General features: G+C 41.3%; 1 protein-coding gene across 2 annotated transcripts in view; it reads left to right on the forward strand.

Annotated features, from left to right (window-relative positions):
- The window catches only part of septin2 (septin 2), a 115,737-nt gene that overhangs the window by 52,236 nt on the left and 38,831 nt on the right, over window positions 1-24,670 (forward strand). For both annotated transcript variants that reach the window (XM_063046220.1, XM_063046221.1), the window contains exons 5-7: window positions 16,540-16,663; window positions 17,727-17,861; window positions 22,792-22,909. In XM_063046220.1, coding sequence (XP_062902290.1) covers window positions 16,540-16,663; window positions 17,727-17,861; window positions 22,792-22,909 — 377 coding nt within the window. The remainder of the gene's footprint in view (window positions 1-16,539; window positions 16,664-17,726; window positions 17,862-22,791; window positions 22,910-24,670) is intronic.

Genomic DNA, 24,670 nt, shown 5'->3' on the forward strand with positions numbered 1-24,670 from the left:
GAACAAATAAGAGATACCGGGAAGGAGAACGCAACCAATACTTCAATAGTGTACATAGCCCAAGAAGAAAAATACTAAAACGTGAAGCCCCTCCCACCACCCCTCACCCCATGACCCCAAGGCTAAATCTAAAACAGACCAGCCAGAAAGAAGCAAGCACTAAAACTACCCCTATGACTTCCGATAGACGCTCCCTAAATAAAAGTGTAAATATAAAAAAGATCAGCTAATTATAAAACAGTAAAAGAATAAAAAAAGTAAATCAATTAAAACAAACACTTAATATAACAGAGAAAAAACCAGAAAATATTAAAAAAACGCAACAAACCCCAGACCCTATGAATAAACAAAAAAAGAAATAAAATTATTAACATAAACTAGTTATGAAAACCTACAAAAAAAAGTAAATTTAAAAACTACAAAATTTAAGGCCTCAAAGGAAATACGTAGAATGACGCTGAGGAAATAACCACCCAGAATCCCCTGGGAAAAAGAAAGGAATGACGCAGATAGAAAGAAAGTTTAGCAACCATATCAATTAATCAAAAAAACCTTTCTGCCCGTATAAGGCAAAAAAAAATTAAGGCCGACAGATTCACAACCTGCGATCAAACGGAAATAGTTAAAAATTACGATTAAGATGTTGAAGGTGAAAATTGATCCAGATAACTCTGGGCATCCGTTGGAGATTCAAAAAAACGAAGGGCTCCATCCAACGTACGAATCCTTAGACGTGCTGGGTAAAGCAGCGCTGGTTTTAAATCCATCTTGTAGAGTTCCGACATCACAGATCTGTAATGAATCCATTGATCCGGAATTGGTTTACTGAAATCCTCCACGAATCGGAACTTAAGATCCAAAAAATCAATATAACCTTTAGATCGAACGAAACAAAACAGTTTCTCCTTGTCTTGAAAGTAATGAAAACGTAAGATGACATGTCGAGGTTTATCTGACTTAGACGAGTATGATGGAACTCTGTGAACATGATCCAATAACGGTGGTTGGTCAGGAAATAAAGTAGGAAATGCATCTTTTAAAAGTTGAGAAAAATACTTCATAGGGTTATCAGATTCGACAGCTTCACGCACCCCAATCATTCAAAGATTCTGCCGTCGCATTCTGGATTCTAAGTCAGAGTTTTTAAAGGTCAGAAAGTAAAGTTTCTTCTTCATTACCTTAATTGTTTCTTTGATTTTCTCCATCTTGAGTTCATTTTGTTGCGTGGATTTTTGAAGATCAGATATAACCGACTGATGTTCCGTAATAGATGTTTGAATCTTATCGATTGAATCGGCAATTTTCTGGTAATTAATTGAAATTTCTGCACCAATCAGTTCCGTAATAGAGGTTGAAATTTCCCTTTGAATTAGATCCGATATAGCTTTCAAGGTCACCGGTGGTTCAGTCGGAGGAAAATCGGTACCTTTCGGTCTAACCGGAGGTTTGCCGTCCTTCCCGGGAAAACAGACTATTATCTGAATGGTGGCCGATTAGGAAAAGGGGAGGTGCAACGAGACCTGGGTGTCATTATACACCAGTCATTGAAGGTGGGCATGCAGGTACAGCAGGCGGTGAAAAAGGCGAATGGTATGCTGGCATTTATAGCGAGAGGATTCGAGTACAGGAGCAGGGAGGTACTACTGCAGTTGTACAAGGCCTTGGTGAGACCACACCTGGAGTATTGTGTGCAGTTTTGGTCCCCTAATCTGAGGAAAGACATCCTTGCCATAGAGGGAGTACAAAGAAGGTTCACCAGATTGATTCCTGGGATGGCAGGACTTTCATATGAAGAAAGACTGGATGAACTGGGCTTGTACTCGTTGGAATTTAGAAGATTGAGGGGGGATCTGATTGAAACGTATAAAATCCTAAAGAGATTGGACAGGCTAGATGCAGGAAGATTGTTCCCGATGTTGGGGAAGTCCAGAACGAGGGGCCACAGTTTGAGGATAAAGGGGAAACCTTTTAGGACTGAGATTAGGAAAAACTTCTTCACACAGAGAGTGGTGAATCTGTGGAATTCTCTGCCACGGGAAACAGTTGAGGCTGGTTCATTGGCTATATTTAAGAGGGAGTTAGATATGGCCCTTGTGGCTACGGGGGTCAGGGGGTATGGAGGGAAGGCTGGTGCAGGATTCTGAGTTGGATGATCAGCCATGATCAAAATAAATGGCAGTGCAGGCTCGAAGGGCCGAATGGCCTACTCCTGCACCTATTTTCTATGTTTCTATGTTTCTATTAAGTGGAAACAAAAGGATGTGTTTCTGGTTGGTTGCCAGTGACTAGTGGTGTTCTGTGGGGATCAGGATCTTTTTATGCTGTATATCAATTGAGATGATGGAATAGATGGCTTTGTTGGCAAGTTTGCAGATGATACAAAGATTGGTGGAGGGGCAGGTAGTGTTGAGGAAGTGGGTGGGCTGCAGAAGGACTTGGACAGATTAGGAGAATGGGCAAGAAAGTAGCAAATGAAATACAATGTTGGAAAGTGTATGGTAGTAAATGCACTTTGATAGTAGAAATAAATGTGCAGACTATTTTCTAAACGGGGGTGGGGAATACAAAAATCTGAGATGCAAAGGGACTTGGGAGTCCTTGTGCAGAACACCCTAAAGGTTAACTTGCAGGTTTAGTTGATGATGAGGAAGGCAAATGCCATGTTAGCATTCATTTCAAGAGGTCTAGAATACAAGAACAGGGATGTGATGCTGAGGCTTTATAAGGCACTGGTGAGGCCTCACCTTGAGTATTGTGAACAGATTTGGGCTCCTCAACTTAGAAAAGCTATGCTGGCATTGGAGTGGGTTCAGAACAGGTTCACAAGGGTGATTCCAGGAATGAAAGGGTTATCATATGAGGAACATTTGATAGTTCTGGGTCTGTACTCACTGGAACTTAGAAGGATGAGCAGGGATCTCATTGAAACCTTTTAAATGTTGAAAGGCCTAGACAAAGCAGATGTGGAAAGGATGTTTCCCATGGTGGGAGAGTCTAGAACAAGAGGGCACGGCCTCAGGATAGAGGGGCGCCCATTCAAAAAGAGACGCGGAGAAATTTCTTTTGCCAAAGAGTGATAATTTTGTGTAATTTGTTGCCACATGCAGCTGTGGAGGCCAGGTCGTTGGGTGCATTTAAGGCAGAGGTTGATAGGTTCTTTATTGGACATGGCATCAAAGGTTACGGGGAGAAGGCTGGGATCTGGGGTTGAGGAGGAGAAGTAAAAATAGAGGGCTAGAGAGGCATCCACTTAAAACAGAGATGCAGAGAAATTTCTTTCAGAGATTTCAAAGTCTCAAATGTACATGTAATTTCAAAGAAATGTATACAATATACATCCTGAAATGCTTTTTCTTCGCAAACATCCACAAAAACAGGAGTGTCCCCACAGTTTAATGTTAGAACCCCGTAGTCCCCCCCCACGCATAAGCAGCAGCAAAGCAATGATCTTCCTCTCCCATCAGCAAGAAAACAGCATCACCACCTACCACCAAGCACTCAAGCGTACAGCAAAGATACAGACTTGCAAAGACTACTCGTTCACCCAGTATTTGACATACCACAGGCTTGTTCTCTCAGGTGTATATAAGGCAAAGTTTGATAGGTTCTTGATTGGACACAGCATCAAAGGTTATGGGGAGAAGGCCAGAGATTGGGGCTGAAGAGGGGAAAGCCATGATTGAATGGCGGATCAGACTCAATGGGCCAAGTGGCCTAATTCTGCTCCTATGTCTTATGGTCTTGCAGAATTGATTTTATACATGATGGAATTGAATTCAGGATGAAACATACTTCTAATTTTGTTGCCCTCGTCAGTGCAGGCCAGACACATGCATTGAGCTGTCTCCTCTGAAATGACATGGTCCTTCTCACGCAGGCCACTGTCTAAAGTGGCAATGCATGAGGGGGTGAAAATGTGCATTACAGAGATGTCTTTCATCTATATCTCTTCCTGAAGGGATAAAATACGTGGAGATGAAGTGCTGTTGTATGGCAAAACATGGTTCGGTTCTGACTTGATTTTGTTCATTTGGCTGCTGTGGTCCAAGAATTCTCTCATTATTTTAGCCTTAATGCACAGAAGCTTCATTTTACAAGCTGCCAAGTCGTGAGGAGGATTTAAACGGCCTGATCACTGAAAAGGTGAAAGGAGTGAGGGCAGGAAAGATGGTTTGCCAAATTAAGTTGAAAGGAAGGACAGGCTAATAAACATAGATGGGCTGAAATGTGTTTATTTTAGCACAAGGAGTATTTTGGGTAAAGAGGATCAACTTGGAGCCTGGATCAATACAGTACATGGAATTACAATGATTGTGCGTCCAGGTCACTGAAATGGCAAGAGGGATAACACTAGCTGTGCGATGTTAATGGGTTTTGTTTTGATGATTGGAGGATAAGAGGTGGAGTAGTTGCACTACTGATATGAGAAAATGTCATACAAATTCTCAGAAGGGTGTGTCCTCAGGCAGTTTGTATGGTGCTCAGAGGTAGGGTTATTACAATAATGCTGATGGGATGACACTTGGCCTCCCCAGTAACCATGGAGAGGTGAAGGAAAAAAGTTCAAAGTACATACATGTTACCACATACACCCTGAGATTCTTTTTCTTACAGACATACTCAATAAATCCATTGGGGAATAATAACCATGGGCTTTCATCCAGTGGGTAAAAGGCAACAAACTGCACAAATACAAAAGGAAGAAATAATAATAAATAAATAAGCAATAAATATCGAGAACATGAGTTGAAGAATCCTTGAAAGTGAGCCTGTAAATTGAGGGAACATTTCAATGATCAGGCAAGTAAAGTTGAGCCAAGTTATCCCCTTTGGTTCAGGAACCTAATGGTTAAGGGGTAATAACTGTTCCTGAATCTTGTGCAAATCCTGAGGCTCCTGTACCCACCTGCATAATGACAGTGTCGAGAAGAGAGCATGTCCTGTTTGGTGGGTGTCCGCCATAATGGATGCTGTTCCTGTGACGTTTCATGTAGATATGTTCAATGGTGGGGAAGGCTTTAACCGTGATGGACTGGGCCGTATTCACTACTGTTTGTAGGATTTTCCATTTAAGAGCCTTGGTATCTCCATACGAAATTATGATGCAGCCAGTCAGTATACTCTCCATCACACATCTATGGAAGTTTGTAAGAGTTTAAGATGTCTTGCTAAATCTTTGCAAATTCCTAAAGAAGTAGAAGCAGTGCCATGTTTTCTTTATAATTGAATTTAAGTGCTGGGCCCAGGACAGATAGTCCAAAATAATAACACCGAGGAATTTAAAGTTGTTGACCCCTCTCTACCTCTGAGGACTGACTCATGGACCTCTGGTTTCCTCCTCCTGAAGTCAATAATCTGCTCCTTGGTCTTGCTGACATTGAATAAGATGTTGCTGTGGTACCACTCAGCCAGATTTTCAATCCCCCTCCTATATGCTGATTCGTCACCACCTTTGATTTGGCTAGTGTTGTCAGCAAACTTGAGTATGACATTGGAGCTGTGCTTAGCCACACAGTCATAGAGTAAGTGAGTAGAACAGGGGGGCTAAGCACACTGTTCTCATCCTGTGCTGATGGTGGAGGAGATGTATTTGTCAATCCAAACTGACTTTGGCCTGCAAATGAGGTACTACAGGTTATATGCTGATGGTACGGTTTTCTTCAAACAAGCCTGGTTGAAGTCCCTGACTATGATTCAGATTGTGTCAGGATGGACTGTTTCGCTTGGTGACAGTGACGTGTCTCAAGCGTGTGTTGGTATGTTGGCCACTGGTGGGATGTTAAGCCGTTTTGTTTAGCAGTCTTTCTTATCTTTACGAGGCTGAGTTGCTAGCTCGACGCTCAACCCAGTACGGATGGAAAGTGTGCAAGGGAGCTGGCTGGATTCGAACTCTAGAGCCTTCGCTCCGCATTCCAGTGCTGATGCCACTACGCCACCAGCTGGCTACTGGTGGGATGTAAACTGCGGTAAATAGAACAGATATGTAGACCGATTGTGGAAAGGTGCAGAAACAACAGGGTTGTCGTAGTATTTACTGGAACTTCCTTAACACTTGAAACTTAGATGGGGCAGGATTTCTTCTGTGCATCCAACAGTATGCGAAGAGTCCAACTAGAGGGGAGGGCATACTGGCTGTGGTTTTGGGAAATCAGCCCATCCAGGTGACAGATCTGATGGTGGATGAACACTTTGGTAATAGTGACCTCAACTCTGTTTTCAGAGTGTGAGGGGATATAATGGGATTTTGTAGCAAGGTACTAAATTGGGAGGACAAAACCCTTAGGAAGAAAAAGGAAGCATACATACGGATTAGGAAACTAAAATCAAACCGGGCCCTTGTGGAATATGAAGATAGCAGGAAAGTGCTCAAACAAGTAATTAAGAAGGGCAAAAGAGGCCATGAAATATCCTTGACAAGCAGGATGAAGGAGAATCCCAAAAGATATTACACTCGTATTAATAAAAGATAACTGGAGGGTGAGTAGGTCAAAGTTCAAAGTACATTTAATATCAAAGTGCGTATGCAACCTGAGGTCCACTCAAGGATAAAGGAAGGAATTCGTGCTTGGAGTCAAAGGAAGTGGCTGAAGTACTAAATGTGTATTTTACATCAGTATTTACCAAAGAGAAGGGTTTGGAAGATATTAAAAACAGCAGGGCATGCTAATATGCTGGGATATTGATATTGAAGAGGTAGTGCTGGGTCTCCTGTAAATATAATATATCTCCTGCAGATATACGTCTGCAGGGCTTGATGGCATATCCCAGAATATTGAAAGAAGTAAATTGAGAGTGCTAGGGCTTTGACAAGGTTCTTTGTGTCCTCACTAGAAACAGGTAAGACCCTAGGGATGGGAACATAGCAAATATTGTGAAAGAAATGGGGTAATCCAGGTAATCATAAGCTAGTGAGCCTGGTGTCAGTGGTAGGGAAGCTGTGGATAGGATACTTAGAATAGGATTTATGTGCATTCGCAAAGACCTGGCCTCCTTATGAATTGTCAACATGGTTTTGTGCGGGGCAGGTCATATCTTACAAATTTGATTGAGCTCTTTGAAGAAATGACAAAGGTGCTTGATGAGGGTAAGGCAGTGGGCATTACCTGCATGGACTTTAAGGCATTTGATAAAGCTCCTTGATAGTTGATTCAGAAGATAAAGATCATGGGATCCAGCGTGAATTGCAAGTTTGCTTTCAGAACTAGCCTTCCCATAGAAGTCAAGCAAGTGGAGGGTAGAAGGCTGTTATTCTGGCTGGGGTACATGGCCAGTGGTATTCTGCAAGAATGCTTGCCGAGGCTCTTGCTTGTGACTTGAATGAAAATGTAGTTGGGTGGAATAGCAAGTTTGCTGATGACACCAAAATTTGTGAAGTCATGGACAATAAAGGACTATTGAAGAATACAGTGGGATAGACATCCATTACAGCTATGGGCAAAGAAGTGCAGATAGAGTTGAGTGGTATTGTACTCAAACCTTGCACTCAACGTTAGTAAGACGAAAGAGCTGATTGTAGGCTTCATAAAGGGTAGAATGAAGGAACGCAGACCAATCTTCATAGAGGGATCTGAAGTGGAGAGAGTGAACAATTTCCAAGTTCCTGGGTGTCAGTATCTCTGAGGACCTAACCTGCCACAACATATTGATGCAGCTAAAAAGAAGGCAAGACGTGTATATTTCATTAGGAGGTTGACGAGATTTGGTTTGCCACCAAAACACTTAAACTTCTACAGATTTACCATGGAGAGCATTCTGACTGGCTGCATCACTGTCTGGTATGAGTGGTTACTGCTTAAGATTGCAGAGTTGTAAAATTAGTCAGCTCCAACATGGGTACTAGCCTCAAGTGTCCAAGACATCTTCAAGGAGCGGGGCCTTAGGAAGGTGGCATTCATCATTAAGGACCCACACCACCCAGGAAATGCCCTTGTTGTTACTGTCAGGAAGGAGGTACAGGAGTCTGAAGGCATACATTCAGTGATTCAGGGACAGTTTCTTCTCCTCTGCCATTCAATTTCTAAATGAACATTGGGCTTAATGTTTTTAAACTTTTTTTTCCTTTTTTTGTGCACTGCTTAATTTAACTATTATCAAATTTCATGATGTGCTGATGATATTAAACTGGATTCTGATTAATCAGGGCAAGTGTGAGAAGTTGCATGTTGAGAAGTCAAATACAAGGAGAAAGTATACGGTTATTAGTAAACCATTTAATAGCATTGTAGTGCAAAGCAATCTTAGGATGCAAGTCTATAGTTCACTGCAGGTGGCTGTATAAGTGGGTAAGATGGTAAAGAAGACAGATGGCATGCTTACCTTCACTGGGTAGGACCACACTTGGAGTATCGTTCTGTTTGCCCCATTTTAGAGAGGATGTGGATATTGTAGAAAGGCTGCAGAAGAGGTTTTCCAAGATGCTGCCTGGAATAGAGGGTTTAAACTCTACGGAAAGGCTGGACAGACTTAGGGCATACCTAGAGTGTTGGAGACTGAGGAGAGATCTGATAGAGATTTTTAAAATTGAGAGGCATAGATAGGGTAGACATTGATTTTTTTTTTCCCCTAGGGTAGCAATGTCCAACTCCAGATTATGTGCTTTTAAGGTTGGGAGGGGGAGCTTAGTCGATCGTGAAGGCAATTTTTTAAAATTATGGACAGAGTATTAGGTGTCTGAAATAGGTTGCTGTGGGCAGTTGCGGAAGCAGGCAGGTTGGTTGAGCTTGTGTCTTTTGGATAGACACATGAATATGAATGGAATGGAGGGATATAGATGATGTATACAGTGGTGCTAGAAGGTTTGTGAACCCTGTAGAATTTTCTCTATTTCTGCATAAATAGGACCTAAAATGTGATCAGATCTTCACACAAGTCCTAAAACTAGATAAAGAGAACCCAATTAAATAAATAACACAAAAACATTATACTTCATTTATTTATTGAGAAAAATGATCCAATATTACATGTATTTGTTGGAAAGAGTGTGAACCTTTGCTTTCAGTAGCTGGTGAGACCACCTTGTACAGCAATGACTTCAACTAAACATTTCTGGTAACTGATGAGTCCTGCACATTGAATCAGAGGAATTTTAGACCATTCTTTCTTACAAAACTGCTTCAACTCTGATATGTTGGTGAGCTTCCTTGCAGGAATGCTTGCTTCAGGTCCTTCCACAACATTTCTATAGCATTAAGGTCAGGACTTTGACTTGGCCATTCGAAAACACACATTTTCTTCTTTTTAAGTCATACTGTTGTTGATTTACTCTTGTCTTTTGGATCATTTCCTTTTTGCATTATTTAACTTCTATTAAGCTTCAGGTGACGGACTGCTGCCCTGACGTTCTCCTGTAAAATGTCTTGATACAATTTTGAATTCATTGTTCCCTCAACGACTGGAAGCTGCCCAGGCCCTGAGGCAGCAAAGCAGCCCCAAACCATGATGCTCCTTCTACCATGCCTCACAGTTGGGATGAGGATTTGGTGTGGTGTGCAGTGTCTTTTTCCCTCCAAACATAGTGATGTGTATTTCTGCCAAAAAAAAATCAACCTTTGTCTCATCTGTCCACAGCATATTGTCCCAGAAGCATCATGGTACATCCAGGTGGTCTTTTGCAAACTTGACGTGCAGCAATGATATTTTTGCAGATCAGTGGTTTCCTCTGTGGTGTGGTTCCATGAACACCATTCTTGTTCAGTGTATTTCTTATAGTGGACACAAGAACAGAGTTTTTAGCAAGTTCTAGAGATTTCTGCAGGTCTTTTTCTGTTGCTCTTGGATTCTTTTTCACCTCGTTCAGCATTGCACATTGTGCTCAGTGTGATCTTTTCAGGACACTCACTCCTAGGGACAGTAGCAACAGTACTGAGTTTCTTCCGTTTATAGACCATTTTTCTTACTGTGGACTGATGAATACGTGGGTCTTTAAAAATGCTTTGGTTGCCTTTTCCAGCTTCATGTATCTCTAAAAGTTGTTTTGGTTGAAGCATGGTGCACACAAATTGATCTTACTTAAGAAGAGCAGGCGCCGTCAGTAACCTATCTTTGTATCTTTTTTTTTAAGTGGGTAGGGCACGTCTACAACCCACACCTCCAATCTCATCTCATTGATTGGAACACGTTACTCCAAATAGCTTTTATAGAAAGCATTACCCCAGAGGTTCACGTACTTTTCTCAATTAATACTTATAATATTTCAATGAACAAGTGTTGTTTATTTAATTGGTTTACTATCTAGCTTTAGGACTTGCATGAAGATCTGATCACATCTTAGGTCATATTTGTGCAGAAATAGACAATTCTACTGTGTTCACAAACTTTCTAGCATCACTGTATGTGGAAAACATTCATTATGGGGGTCTATCAGCGGTGTCAACAGAGCTCAACAAAGAAGAGGTGTTTCTCGTAGGTTGGCAGCGATTTTTTAAAAAGAGAGCTTTGCAGACTTTTGCCCATTGTATGGGGTCTATCAGCGGCATCAAGAGCTCTACAAACTAAATAAAGGTACAGAAGGGATAAACAGAGTGGCCATTGTCAGGAGTAGGCCAGTGGCGAGAGTAGAAATGACAGGCTTTGGCTCAAAATTGGCTTCATCTCAGAAGAGGTGTCAGCTCTATTTAAAGCATCTGTTAAGGTTTCCTTTTTATCTTTTGTTCCTCTTTTACTGTACCATTTAAATGGCTGTGGTATGTTCTTTGTGCTGGATGTTGCAGAACTGGGAGAGCCAGAGTCTCCCAGGGATCTACATCTGTGTGAAGTGCATCCAGCTGCAGTTCCTTGAAGACCGTGTTAGGAATCTGGAGCAGTAACTGGAGGACCTTTGGCTTGTACGGGAGAATGAAGAGATAGTTGATCAAAGTTATAGGGAAGTAGTCACCCCGAAGTTGTAGGAGACAAGTAGCTGGGTGACTGTCAGGAGAAATGGAAATAGGCAGATAGAGCAAACACCCCTGTGGCATTCCCCTCAAAAGAAAACATACTGCTTTGGATACTTTTGTGGAGGATGACCTCCCGGGAGAATGCCTTGGTGACCAGGTTATAGGCACTGAGCATGGGTCCGTGAGGCTGAAGGGAAAGAGAGAAGAGAGCGGTGGTGATAGGGGGACTCAATAGTGAGGGGAACAGACAGGAGATTCTGGGTATGTGAACGGGGCAGCTAGATGGTATGTTGTCTCCTAGGTGCCAGGGTCACAGATGTCTCAGGTTGTGTCCACAACATTTTGGAGAGGGGGGTGGAATCAGCCAGATATCTTGGTACATATTGGTGCCAATGACATAGGAAGGAAAAGCAATGAGGTTCTGAAAGGAGAGTTTAGAGAGCTAGGTGGAAAGTTGAGAAGCAGGACCTCCCGAGTATTCATTTCTGGATTGCTGCCTGTGCAACACGCCAGTGAGGGTAGAAACAGGATGATTTGACAGATAAATGCATGGCTGAGAAGCAGGTGCAGGGGTCAGGGCTTCAAGTTGGGATCTCTTCTGGGGAAGGTATGACCTGTTCAAAAGTGATGGGTTGTACCTGAACCCAAGGGGGATCATTATTCTCGTGGACAGCCTTGTTAGAGCTGTTGGGGAGGGTTTTAACTAATTTGGCAGGGGTGTGGAAATCGGAGTGAAGGGACTCAGGCTCCAACTTTCAAATCCCTTACTCTTCCTTCAGTTAGTCCTGACGAACGGTCTCGGCCTGAAACGTCGACTGCACCTCTTCCTAGAGATGCTGCCTGGCCTGCTGCGTTCACCAGCAACTTTTATGTGCGTTGCTTGAATTTCCAGCATCTGCAGAATTCCTGTTGTTCTCAGGATAAGACAGATGGTTTAAAAAAAAGTAAAGATATCGTGCAGTCAGACTGTCAGGAAGGGCAGGCAGGTGATGGGACTTAGTTGCAGCCAACAGGCTGAGTATCAAAACATTAAGGATGCAGAATCAGAAAGGATAGCAAATACGGTACTCAGTGTGTTGTATCTAAATACATGTAGTATAAGAAATAAGGTGGTTGATCTTGTTGCACTATTACAGGTTGCCAGATATGATGTTGTGGCTATCACTGAATCATGGCTGAAGGAAATTGTAGTTGGGAGCTCAATGTCCAAGGTTACATGTTATATCGGAGGGATAGGAAGGTAGGCAGAGGGGATGGTGTGGCTCTGCTGGTAAGGAATGGCATCAAATCAGCAGAAAGATGTGACGTAGAATCAGAAGATGTTGAATCCTTGTGGGTTGAATTAAGAAACTGCAAGAGTAAAAGGACGTTGATGGCAGTTATATACAGGCCTCCCAACAGTGACTGGGAGGTGGACCACAGATTATAACAGGAAATAGAAAAGATGAGTTAAAAGGGCAATTTTACAGAAGTTATGGGAGATTTTAACATGCAGGTCAATTGGGAAAATCAAGCTTGTAATGGATCTCAAGATTGAGTTTGTTGAATGCCTAAGAGTTGGTTTTTTTAGAGCAGTTTATCTTTTGAGCCTACTAGCTATACTGGATTGGGGGTTATCTAATGAACCAGAGGTGATTAGGGAGCTTAAGGTAAAAGAACCCTTAGGAACCAGTGATCACAATATGATTCAGTTCAACTTGAAATTTGATGGGGAGAAAGTAAAGTCTGATGTAGCAGTATATCAGTGGAGTAAGGGAAATTACAGTGGTACGAGAGGAGTTGACTGAAGTAAATTGGAAGGAGCTGCTGGCAGGGATATCAGCAGAGCAGCAATGGCGTGCATTTCAGTGAAAAATGAGGAAGGTGCATGATATGTATTCCAATAATGAAGAAAGACTCAAATGGGAATATAGTACAACTGTGGCTGACAAGGGAAGTCAAAGCACTGTAAAAGCAAAAGAAAGGGCTTACAACAAAGCAAAAATTAGTGGGAAGATAGAGGTTTGGGAAATTTTTAAAAACCTACAGAGAGCAACAAAAAAAAGCAGTAGAAGGGAAAAGATGAAATATGAAAGCAAGCTAGCAAATAATATCAAAGTAGATAGTAAAAAAAAAATAAGAGATGAGTGGATATAGGAAAATGAGGCAGGAGAAATAATAACAGGGGACAAGGAGATGGCAGATGAACTAAATGAGTATATTGCATCAGTCTTCACTGTGGAAAACACTAGCAGTATGCCAGGTTTTGGAGTACGTGAAGAAAGAGAAGCGGGTGCAGTTACTATTACAAGAGAGAAGGTACTCAAAAAGCTGTAAGACCTAAAGATACATAAGTCACCTGGACTAGATGAACTTCACCCTAGGGTTCTGAAAGGGGTAACATTAGAGATTGTGGTGGCGTTAGAAATGATCTTTCAAAAATCGTAGTGCCAAAGGACTGGAAAATTGCAAAGGTCACTCCAGTCTTTAAGAAAGGAGGAAGGCAGCAGAAAGGAAATTATAGACCAGTTTCCCTGACCTCAGTGGTTGGGAAGATGTTGGAGTCAATTGTCAAGGATGAGGTGATGGAGTACTTGGTGACACAAGACAAGATAGGACAAAGTCAGCATGGTTTCCTTCAGGGAAAATCCTGCCTGACGAACCTGTTGGAATTTGAGGAGATTACGAGTAGGATGCAGTGGATGTTGTATAATTGGACTTTCAGTAGGCCTTTGACAAGGTGCCACACACAAGGCTCCTTGCCAAGTTAAGAGCCCATATTATTACAGGAAAGTTACTAATGTGGTTAGAGCATTGGCTAATTGGTAGAAGGCAGTGAGTGAGAATAAAAGGATCCTTTTCTGGTTGGCTGCCAGTGACTAGAGTTGTTCTGCAGGTCGGTGTTGGGACCACTTCTTTTTATGCAGTATATCAGTGATTTAGATGATGGAATAGATCGCTTTGTGGCCAAGTTTGCAGATGATACAAAGGTTGGTAGGGGATTAGGAGAATGGGCAAGAAAGTGGCAAATGAAATACAATGTTGGAAAATGCATGATCATGCACTTTGGTAGTAGAAATAAATGTGCAGACTATTTTCTAAGTGGGGAGAAAAACCTGAGATGCATAGGAACTTGGAAGTCCTCATGCAGAACACCTTAAAGGTTAACTTGCAGGTTTAGTCAGTGGTGAGGAAGGTAAATGCCATTTTAGCATTCCTTTCAAGAGGTCTAGAATACAAAAGCAAGGAGGTGATACTGAGGCTTTATAAGGCACTGGTGAGGCCTCACCTTGAGTATTATGAACAGTTATGGGCCCCTCATCTTAGAAAAGTTGTACTGGCATTGGAGAGGGTCCAGGGGAGGTTCACAAGGATGATTCCAGGAATGAAAGGGTAATCATACGAGGAGCGTTTGGCTCTGGGTTTATATTCGCTGGGATTCAGAAGGTTGAGAGGGGATCTCATTGAAACCTTTCGAATGTTGAAAGGCCTAGACAGAGTAGATGTGGAAAGGATGATTCCCATGGTGGGAGAGTGTAGGACAAGAGGGTACAGCCTCGGGATAGAGGGGCGCACTTTCAAAAAGGGTGGTGAATTTGTGTAATTTGTTGCCACATGCAGCTGTGGAGGCCAGGTCACTGGGTGTATTTAAGGCAGAGATTGATAGTTTTTTTTGTGTGTGCCTGCACGTGTGCGACTCTGTGCGTGTGTGTCTGTGCGTGCGTCTGTGATGATGTCATTTTCATGCCTTTACAAGGCGCGGAGCGAGAGAGAGAGACGGTGTGGTACGCCGCTCCTCACACAGACATTTCACAGTATCTTCCCTTTATTTTACGAGGTCGAGTTGTGATCGTGACACTCAACCCGGCACGGATGGAAAGTGTACTTGGGGGCGGACCCGACTAGTTTCGAACCCAGGAACCTCCGCTCCCAGGTCCAGTGCCGATGTCGTTGCGCCACCAGCCGGCCCGATTGATAGGTTCTTGATTGAACATGGCATCAAAGGTTACGGGGAGAAGGCCAGGAACTGGGGTTGAGGAGGAGAAGGAAAAAGGGTCAGCCATGATTCTGCTCCTATGTCTTGTGGTCTTATGGTCTTGTTATCAATTAGTACAACATCATGAGTTGAATGGCCTGTCCAGTGCTATGCTGTACTCTATGATAAGAAGATTACTGTTGTTGTCAAAACTGAAGAAGGGTCTCTATGATCCAAGATTGAGTAAACTGAGATTTCCTTTGCAGAAGAGAGAATGCGGGAATGGTTTAACTGGGGTGTACAAATTTAAGAACTTAGAGTATTTGGAAAGGACCAATTTCCTTTTGGAGAGGGAACAAAGTTCATGGGCGTAATATTTAAAATAATTGCCAGAAATATTAGAAGGGAAGCGAAGGTTCTTTTTCACCCAGAAGGGAGTGGGGTTTTGAGCTTTCTGCCTGAAATGAAGGCAGAAGTCTTCATAATATCTCAACAGGTACTCTATACATTTGAGTCATGACCTGCAGTACTGAAAAGGTGGGAGAGGCCCTTTTTCTTAAAAAAAACAGTACAGCTACAACTGGGAATATTTCTGAATCTTGTACAATGTACAGACTATTGCAGATGGATCAGGCTTTGTGCACTTAGGGAGTTGGCTCCTTTGCTGGATTTCATGCAGCATATATGAGGGAGAGGTGAGATGTGTTCTCCAGCCAATGGAGGGCACCTCCAGATGAGGTGCTCTGTACAAAAAATGGATGTGGTCAGAGTATTCTGCATGGTTACTGGTGACGTTTATGAAAGTTCAGGGAGGTACTGAACTAAGCAGCAACCCATAACTACTTAAAGGAGAAGGAAGAAAGAAATTGTCACTTGGAACAAATATCATTGAAGATATTTGGTAAAAATCCAAATACAGGTTTTTTGTATCCCTATTACAATAAATGATAGGACCTTGGAGTGTTGTAAAACTGATGCGTTTCTCTGAAAGTGGAGTCACAGGTAGACAGTAATAAAGGAAACTTTGGCACCATGGCCATCAAAGGGCATTGTATATAGAAATTGGGAGGTTATGTTGCAGTTGTACAAGTTACTGGTGATACTTGGAGTATTGTGCTCACTTTTGGTCACCTTGTTACAGGAAATGTTATAAAGTTGGGAAGAGTGTAGATACAAACTTAAAAGGATGTTGCCAGAACTGTAGGGACTGAGTTATAGGGAAAGGTTGGGCGACTAAACGTTGGTCTTGTGTGGGGTATAAAATTACAATGGGCCATGATGGGGGGATTCATTCTTCCCATTGTTAGTGGGGGGGGGTTGAAAATTTAATGGGAACCTGAGGGGTAACTTTTTTATTTACATAGAGGGCAAAGTGTATATGAAATGAGTTGCCTTAGAAAGTGGTTGAGGTAGGTGGCGTAACAACTTTTAAATGACAGGCAAGTATATGGATAGGAAAGGTTTAGAAGAATTTGGGCAAACTCAGGCAAAAGGTCTAGCTTGGATTGGCATTTTTATTGAATACAACAAATGGGCCAAAAGCCTTTTCCCTTGCTGTATGACTATAAACTTTCCAAGTTTCAGATTACATAGTTTTAGTAAAGCTAAATCTGAAATACTTTGGAGTGAATATTAATTATGCGATTAAACCCCAAATTATGTTGCAAATGAAACTCCTGCCTTATTTGAAAGTACTTGTCTTTATTTCAGAGAAAATTGAAAGAACTGTCCAAATTGAGGCTTCTACTGTAGAGATTGAAGAGCGTGGAGTAAAGCTGCGTCTGACGGTGGTTGACACACCAGGATATGGAGATGCCATAAATAGTCAGGACTGGTAAGCTATTGGTAAATTACAATAATAAAATTTAGTTGGAATGGGTTTGCACCCCAGTTTCAACAAATATTGCTGGTTTAAGTTTTAAATTGTAGTGTTTCTTTTTAATATAGCTGTGTTAAATGTCACGATTTTGCAGGACCATCAGCTATTCTGAAAATGGTACATCTTGAATGATCTCATCTTTAATTCCATCCTTGTATTTATCACATCTGCCTGTTCAGATATGGCCTGTTTAAATGACAAGTGAAATGTAATGATAGAGTCCTTTAATACATTGGATTTTAATTTTCTACAGCCTATTGGTGCAGCAGATCCAATATGTTGGAAGAAATATCAGAAGACAGCTGTAGTTATTTAAACCTAGTAGAAAATGTCTCTGTCTTAATTTCATTAATGCAGAATATACTGTTAACCAGTTATTTAAAGTATACAGTATCACTCAAATTGGATTGAGGGAGAAGGCTTCTGATTTCTTCTTTTCCACCCCCGGAAGCAGCAGTTGCACATTGTATGCTGTGTCCCTGTTTTGTTTTATCTGTGCCCTGTCTTCAGCTGACTGCAGTGTCATGCTGATATAACAGAAGAGATGAATCGATTGGACTGAAGAGTCTTAGACCAATAATGTACAACTGCTCTTGCAGAGGTTATCACACCAAAATTTTAAGGAAGTGGACAGAATGTGGTTAGAAATTTAGTTAGAACACATATTACTGTTTTGTTTTCTTCGGTGTTCTATACATCTTGTAACTTTCGTGTATATTAGTGTATTTTATTTTGTCTAAATTCTGTACTCGTTGGCATGTTTGCCTTCCTTCCTGGGTAGCTAGGTTTTGGTTGCACTGGCAATTGAAGACACTGCAGTGATCAAGGGTTATGTCTGTTAATAATTTGAGGATTCCAGGTGTAGAAATTATTTGACACCACCTCTGCTCTCTGCTTGGCATATTGCTCTTAAGAAATAGTGTGATACTCTACAAATTTACTAGCTGTCTGTTGCATTTGGGCTAAGATTTTACATGTGTACCAGACTGGTATGTTGATTGATTTTTCTCTTTCTCAGCTTTAAGACAATTATTTCTTATGTCGATGAGCAGTTTGAACGCTATCTACATGATGAAAGTGGATTGAACAGACGTCATATTGTTGATAACCGGGTCCACTGCTGCTTTTATTTCATCTCACCTTTTGGCCATGGGTAAGCTTAATTATAGATTTAGGACAGTTTCTGAAGTACTGAAGAGAAATGAATTGTGGCTTTGTGAATAATTAAAACTATTGTTTGGGGGGAACGTCAACTCAGACTCGGACCATGAGAGGCCTGCGTCGGGCATTTTCATGCCTTACAAGGCGCAGGTTGGAAGTCCGTGTGGGGCGCCACTCCTCGCACAGACTAGAGCAATGTGTGATTAAGTGCCTTGCTCAAGGGCACAAACATGCTGCCACACCTGAGGCTCGAACTAGCGACCTTGAGATAACTAGACAAACGCCGTAACCACTTGGCCAGGGGGAACCTAAACTATAAAACTGGATATTTGAAAGTGCTGTGGTCTCAAGTGGACAAAACTAAGACAAAGCTGTGGAGTTCACTGGACAAAGTGAAGGTCTGCCTTTTAGAAGTAACTTTGCCACACGTTGCTACAGTGCATTTGTTAGACAGTTATGTGGACAGGATGGTTCACAGGTTTTCATCTAATGCTTTAAGATTGTGCAGATATAGAGCGAATGTGTGGCCATTAAATAGTCAAAGTAAATTGGTCAGGTAGTACAGGAATCTCCATAATGAATGCAGATGAGAAATATGTTCCTCTGGGGAATGTAGTCAGGCTAAATAATAACATACAGATAACCTGGCTGTGTAAGGTGGAGTTGGGATGATAACAGGAGTCAGGACTGTTCTATAATGTTAAGTAGGGGGAGGGACATTTCTGTGGTTATGGAAATTGTGTTGTGCTCCTGTTCTCCTCAAAGCCTTTGGTGGTTTTAACGATGCCTGCAGCAAATTCTGAAGGGGAATGTAAATAGAAGTTGAGATTGAGTAGAGATTTCCTCCAGTGATCTAAGAAGAAGTTATAAGTCCTCTAGATAAATAGAATTTACAGAACTAGGAAAGTTGTTAAAACCATAACCTTGGAATTTACAAACTTGTACTTGCTGGCAGTTGGAACCAGTAATAGAGTAGTTGTAGAGATGATTTTGCAGATGAAGAGAGGGTGCGGGGAGGGATCTCAAATTTCCAAGATATTTGGACTGCTTCGGGGGGGCTGTATGAGCTGTACAGGCTGCACCTCAACAGATGTCTTATCTTTTTTTGCTGGAGGACAATTAAACTCATTTGGCATGGGGATAATGCTGGGTGGAGAAAATAATATCCAAAATGGATGCAATGTGGCATGCCACTAAAATGTTAAATTGGATCTCCCCAGGAGGCAAAGAGGTTTGAAAATTTCGCATCTGTGTATTTAAAACTCATGATAAATGAGATTGGTGAATTTCTAGCATAAATAGCCACAAAGGATAATGATGTGATGGTAAGAGACCTGACTCAAAATGGTACAATTGGATTTGAAATGCAAAAGAAAGCCAGGGATTGCAGCAACATTGATTAAGAAAAAATATGCACTGGTGGAGATGGAGGATATGTTTGATCAAGAACAGAATCAATATGACCAGAGTCAATAAGGATGACATCAGGGTCCGATTTATTATCACTGATATATATGACTAATTGTGGCACAATTGCAAAGACATTAAATTACTATAAATTACAAAATAAAAGTGCAAAAAAGAAGAATAATAAGGTAATGTTCATGGACCATTCAAAAATCTGATGATGGAGGGAAGAAGCTATTTCTGAATTGTTGGATGTGGGTCTGCAGGCTCCTGTAATGGTATTAAGGAGAAGAGGGCATGTCCTGGATGGTGAGGGTCCTCAAAGGTGCATGCTGCTGCCTTGCAGTGTCCTCTGGTGGGGAGGCTTGTGCCCATGAAGGAGCAGACTGAGTCTACAACCCTCTGCAGTCTCTTCAGGCTGTGATGCACCCAGTCAGGGTGCTCTCCACTGTATATCTGTAGAAATTTCCTTGTGTCTTTATTGGCATGTTGAATATCCTCAAACTCCTAATGACATAGTTGCTCGCATGCACTCTTAATGATTTCATTAATGTGTTAGACTCAGGGCAGAACCTCAGATGCTGACACCCAGGATATTGAAGGTGTTCACCCTTACCATCGCCGATGCCTTAGTGAGGATTGATGCGCATTTTTCCAACTTCCCTTCCTGAAGTTCACAACAATTCCTTGATCTTAATGATGAGTACAAAGTTGTTCTGACACAGCTCAACTAGCTAATCTCTCACTCCTGTATGCTGCCTCGTCACCATCTGAGGTTTTTGCTACAACAGTGGGATCATCTGTGAATTTGTAGATGGGGCTTGAGCTGTACTTAGCCACACAGTCATGAGTAGTGCAGTGGGTTAAGCACACATCCTTGAGGTGCACCTCTGTTGATGTCAGTGAGAAGATGTTATTTATCACTGATCTGTATTGACTGTGGTCTCCTGATGAGAAAGTCAAGGATACAGTTGCGGAGGAGGTACAGAGCCTCAATGAGGGGATGATGGAGCTGTAATTGATAGACAGCAGCCTAGTGTTTTTGGTGCTCCAAAACCTAGTGGAGAGCCAGTTAGATTGGATATGCTGTAAACCTGTTGTGGCGGTAGGCCTTGCTCAGGCAGAAGTTAATTCCAGCCATAACCAACCTCACTTCATTACAATAGATGAGTACCATAGATCAATAGTTATTCAGGCAGTTCACCCTCCAGTTCTTGATGTATATATTTTTTATAAGTTACCAGCTGTTGGGAAGGATAGAAAGAAATAAGTATGCTGGAAACAGGAATGATAGGGGAATGATTTGAACCATTATAATGTCAGATAGAATACCATCTACCTTATATTATGTCTATAAATTAGTTGATGTTCTAGCCTGCATTAAAATGGTTGAAATCATTTCCCCTATTCTGTCAGAATAGAGAATGCAGGGAATTTTTTTTTAATTGTACAAGACTTATCAGTGTGTTTACAGTGTAATAAGTACTTGGCACTGGGGAATTAGGAAGACAAACGGAGTAAGTGACAGTGGGGCATTTAGTGTTATAGACTGTTTTTTAAAATTATTTTTCAAAGATATGTAGAGTGTTTTAAAAAGTGTAATTGCAGTATGCAAATTGAGTTGAAAGTAGGTTTGCCTGGAATAAACAGAAATCTGAGATTGGCAGGCCAAATTGTGGGTGGCCTTTTTGAGTCATACAGCAATAAAAATGCCCTTCAGCCCATGTTCTTGCCTACCATGCAGTCATGTACTGTTCCAGATTTCAACCACCCTCTGAATTAGAATGTTCTTCCTTAAATCCACTGTAAATGTCCCCTTACTATAAAATTAAGTCCTTTATCTTTTACTTAGCTCTGCTGTGGGGGAAAAGTTTACCCTAAAGATAAGTTCTCCCCCTATCTACTACACCCCTCATAATCCCTCATTCTTCTCCATTGTAAAGTAAATAAACCCTGCCTGTTCTGTGTCCCTCATAACTGAAATGCTTCATCCTGGTGAATCTTCTCTGTGCCCTATCGAGTGCAATCATAGCTTTGGTGTGGTATCTAGATGTACAGAGTGGATTGTTCAGTTATAATCTAGCTGTAATCCCACTAGTAGGAAAAGTAGGGTTGTCAAAGCTGGTGGTAACAAAGAGCAGGATGAAGCAAAAAAGGGAAATGAGGGCAAGGAGTGGTGAGAACCAACATAGGAAAATAAGTTTTTAAGGCATATAAATAAAAGATAGCATGAAGAGGTGTGTTGGTCCTAAAGAAATGATATAACACAGAGGCAGAGGACATGACAGGTATTAGGTTTATACTTGTTTATACCAAGGAAGATCATAGAAAAATTGTATTAAAAAGAAATCACTGACATACTCTCTGCTTAAAATTGATAGAGACACTAGAAGAACTGGTAGAGCTTAGGATAAATTAAATAAACAGGACTAGATGAGAGCACCTTCTGTTGAAGGTCTGGAAGACAGCAAAACAAAACAAGGATAATCTTGGTTAGTCAATTCAATCTCTCAGTTTGGAAGCTGCTGGAATCTATTATCAGAGACAAAATAACTCATTTATCTAAGTCTGAATTTTACAAGGAATATTAATGCAAATTGTTTTTAACTAATTTTGTAATTCAATAATGATAGGAATGAAAAACAATTTGATAAAGTGTAATATCAGTAAATTTGAAACCATGGAATGAAAGAGATGGTGGTCTCATGGAAAACAAACATTGGGTGTAATGAGGGTGCAGCGAAAGAAAACCTGATATAATTGTGCACAAGTGTTAGCAGCTGGGTGGAAGGTTGATAAGGTCACCCTGAGCCTATAAATAGTCACATAAACACAACCTTGTTTTTGTACTTTGACAAAATAGTGCTTGCTTTGGCTGTAAGTAGAATACTGCATTCAGTTCTGGGCACTGTGCCACATGAACACTGAGAAGATCCTAAAAGAATTACTACCAGAATGGAACAGAGGATCTGGGACTACACTTGCATGAATAGTGAAATTGGTATTGTTCTCCAATCAGACAATATTGATCATTTAATAGTGTTTAAAATCATGAAGTAGGTAGATTGAGTGGGGAATAATGAAAAACTTTCTAATACATGCTGAAAGCTGCAGTGATGAAGTGATTGGCAAAAGAGCTGCCATGTTGAGGGAATCTTTTATAAAAGCAAGTGTTAATCATTTGGAATTCATTGCCTTGAATGGTGGTGATAACAGATTTTGTCAGGATTTTGTAAAGATAACTGAAAGAAAACATTTTGGGTTGGGGCAAAAAGAAGGGAGGTGGGATAGAGGACATTGCTCTCGGATGAGAGAGTATAACCGTCTGAAAGACCTCGTATGTGATCAGTCCAACTTGCTAAGCTAAAATTATTTTTCTGTTTCTATTTCTCCACTTCTTTTCTCTCTTGTTCATTTCAATAAACAAGACAAAAATAATTCAGACTAAGTCACAGTGCTTATAAATATCCTTATGAGTAATTATGTTGTCTGTTTCATTTTATTCTAATTTTTAGATTGAAGCCTCTAGATGTGGAGTTCATGAAAGCTATACACAATAAAGTAAATGTTGTTCCTGTCATTGCCAAGGCAGACACCCTTACACTGAAGGAAAGAGAGAGACTCAAAAGAAGGGTAAGCATAGTAATCAGTGTGTAATGTTCTCTAAGAAATTAGAGGATCATATTTTGAAGCTTTGTATTTCAAGTGAAAACTTGAGCTATGGCACATAGTGACTCACAGTGGTTTGCTTTCCCCACTAATTGCTGCTCCACGTACCTCATTCTCTCATTTGTAACTTTTCTTAGACACTATAGAGCTCAGTCATAAGATATGACTGAATCTCAGATGGACTGATCTTGCAGTTTTTCCTTCACATGTAGCTTCTTATGGGTCAGTCCAGAGAATGGGGGAGGTGGGTGAATTGGGTCAGCCTAGAGAATGGGGAGGGGGGGTTGAATTAGGAACTTTATATTTTAAAAACGAGTTAGTTCTGGAGTAAATGTAATGAAGGTTGAACAGTTTTCCATTCATTCCATAGATTAATTCCAATAGGGAGCTTGTTGAAGTGCAATATTTCATTGAGTTTGGAAGTTAAATAGCCTGCATGCCATCAGGTATTGTATACAGAATGGAGACTAATTTTTGAGGGCAGCCAAACCGGGAAGATTCTCCACAGTCCCTTTCGGGTAAGAGTCAAAGAAACTGTTCAGAAAGGCATGGTGTTCTGGTTCAAAAAGGCCCTGAACTTCAGCTATCCTGATGGCAGCATCCATCCCATTCCAGGTGGATGCGAAGCTTGTACTCAATGGGTTATACACTGTGGTCAGCAACCTTAAAAAGGGATACCCTGAGGTCCTCCATCATTGCCGGTGACGAGAACCAGGCCAACTTTGAGTGTATTAAAACACTACCAACGTGTCTTGTGTCCCGACAGGAATCCAAATGCCTTTGACCATTACTACACAAGCATCAAAGATTCCTACGAAGCCACCAGCCTTCTCTCCCCAACACCCTGCCAGCATTTAGGTAAATACAATCACAAGGCTGCTTTTCATCTAACCTGTAAACAGAAGCTGAAACCCGAGAATCCAGTACAGTGCTGGCATGAAGAACTCTGATTTTCTTTGTTACTGTTGAGTCTCTACATTGGTCTATGTTCAAAGACTCAGCAGCCATCTTAAATGAGTATGTCACCACTATTGTGGTCTTAATTAGCAAGAGTGTTCAGGACTGTATACTGAAGAGGACAATTCGGATTTTCCCAAACCAGAAACCATGGATGAATCAGGAGATCCACTTCCTACTGAGGTCTAGGATTGGTGTTCAAATCAGGTGGCCCTGACCTATACAAGAAATTGTGTTTCAACCTTTGTAAAGTTATCAGGGATGCAAAGTGACGATACCAGTCCAAAATCAAGTTCTAGACCAGCTGTCAATTGTGGCACGGCTTTAAAAGTCAGGTGACATTACCAACAACAGCGCATCCCTTTCCAATGAGCTTAACACATTCTTTGCGTGATATGAGCGCAAGTGGATTGGAATGTCACCACCCACCCTATCACATTCCAATGTACCCAAGCTCAGTCACCATTGTAATACTAGGATCAATCTTCTGGAAAGCTTACTTGCAGAAAGAAACTGGCTCGGGTGGCGTTCCTGTTATGTCCTTGGTTATTGTGCAGATCAGTAGGAAGGGTATTTGCAGACTTTTTAAACTTTTCTCTGCATCACTCTAAGGATCCCACCTGCTTTAAGAAGGCCGTTATCATCCCCAAAGAGAAAGTGAGATAAGCATGTTTTAATGATTACCATCATAAAGTCCTTTGAGTGACTGGTCATGACACACAACAACACTAGCTGCCTGGGCAACCTGACCCTCTACAATTCTTCTAC

The sequence above is a fragment of the Mobula hypostoma genome, chromosome 4 (genome assembly GCF_963921235.1).
Source record: "Mobula hypostoma chromosome 4, sMobHyp1.1, whole genome shotgun sequence".
Classification (NCBI taxonomy): Eukaryota; Metazoa; Chordata; class Chondrichthyes; order Myliobatiformes; family Myliobatidae; genus Mobula; species Mobula hypostoma.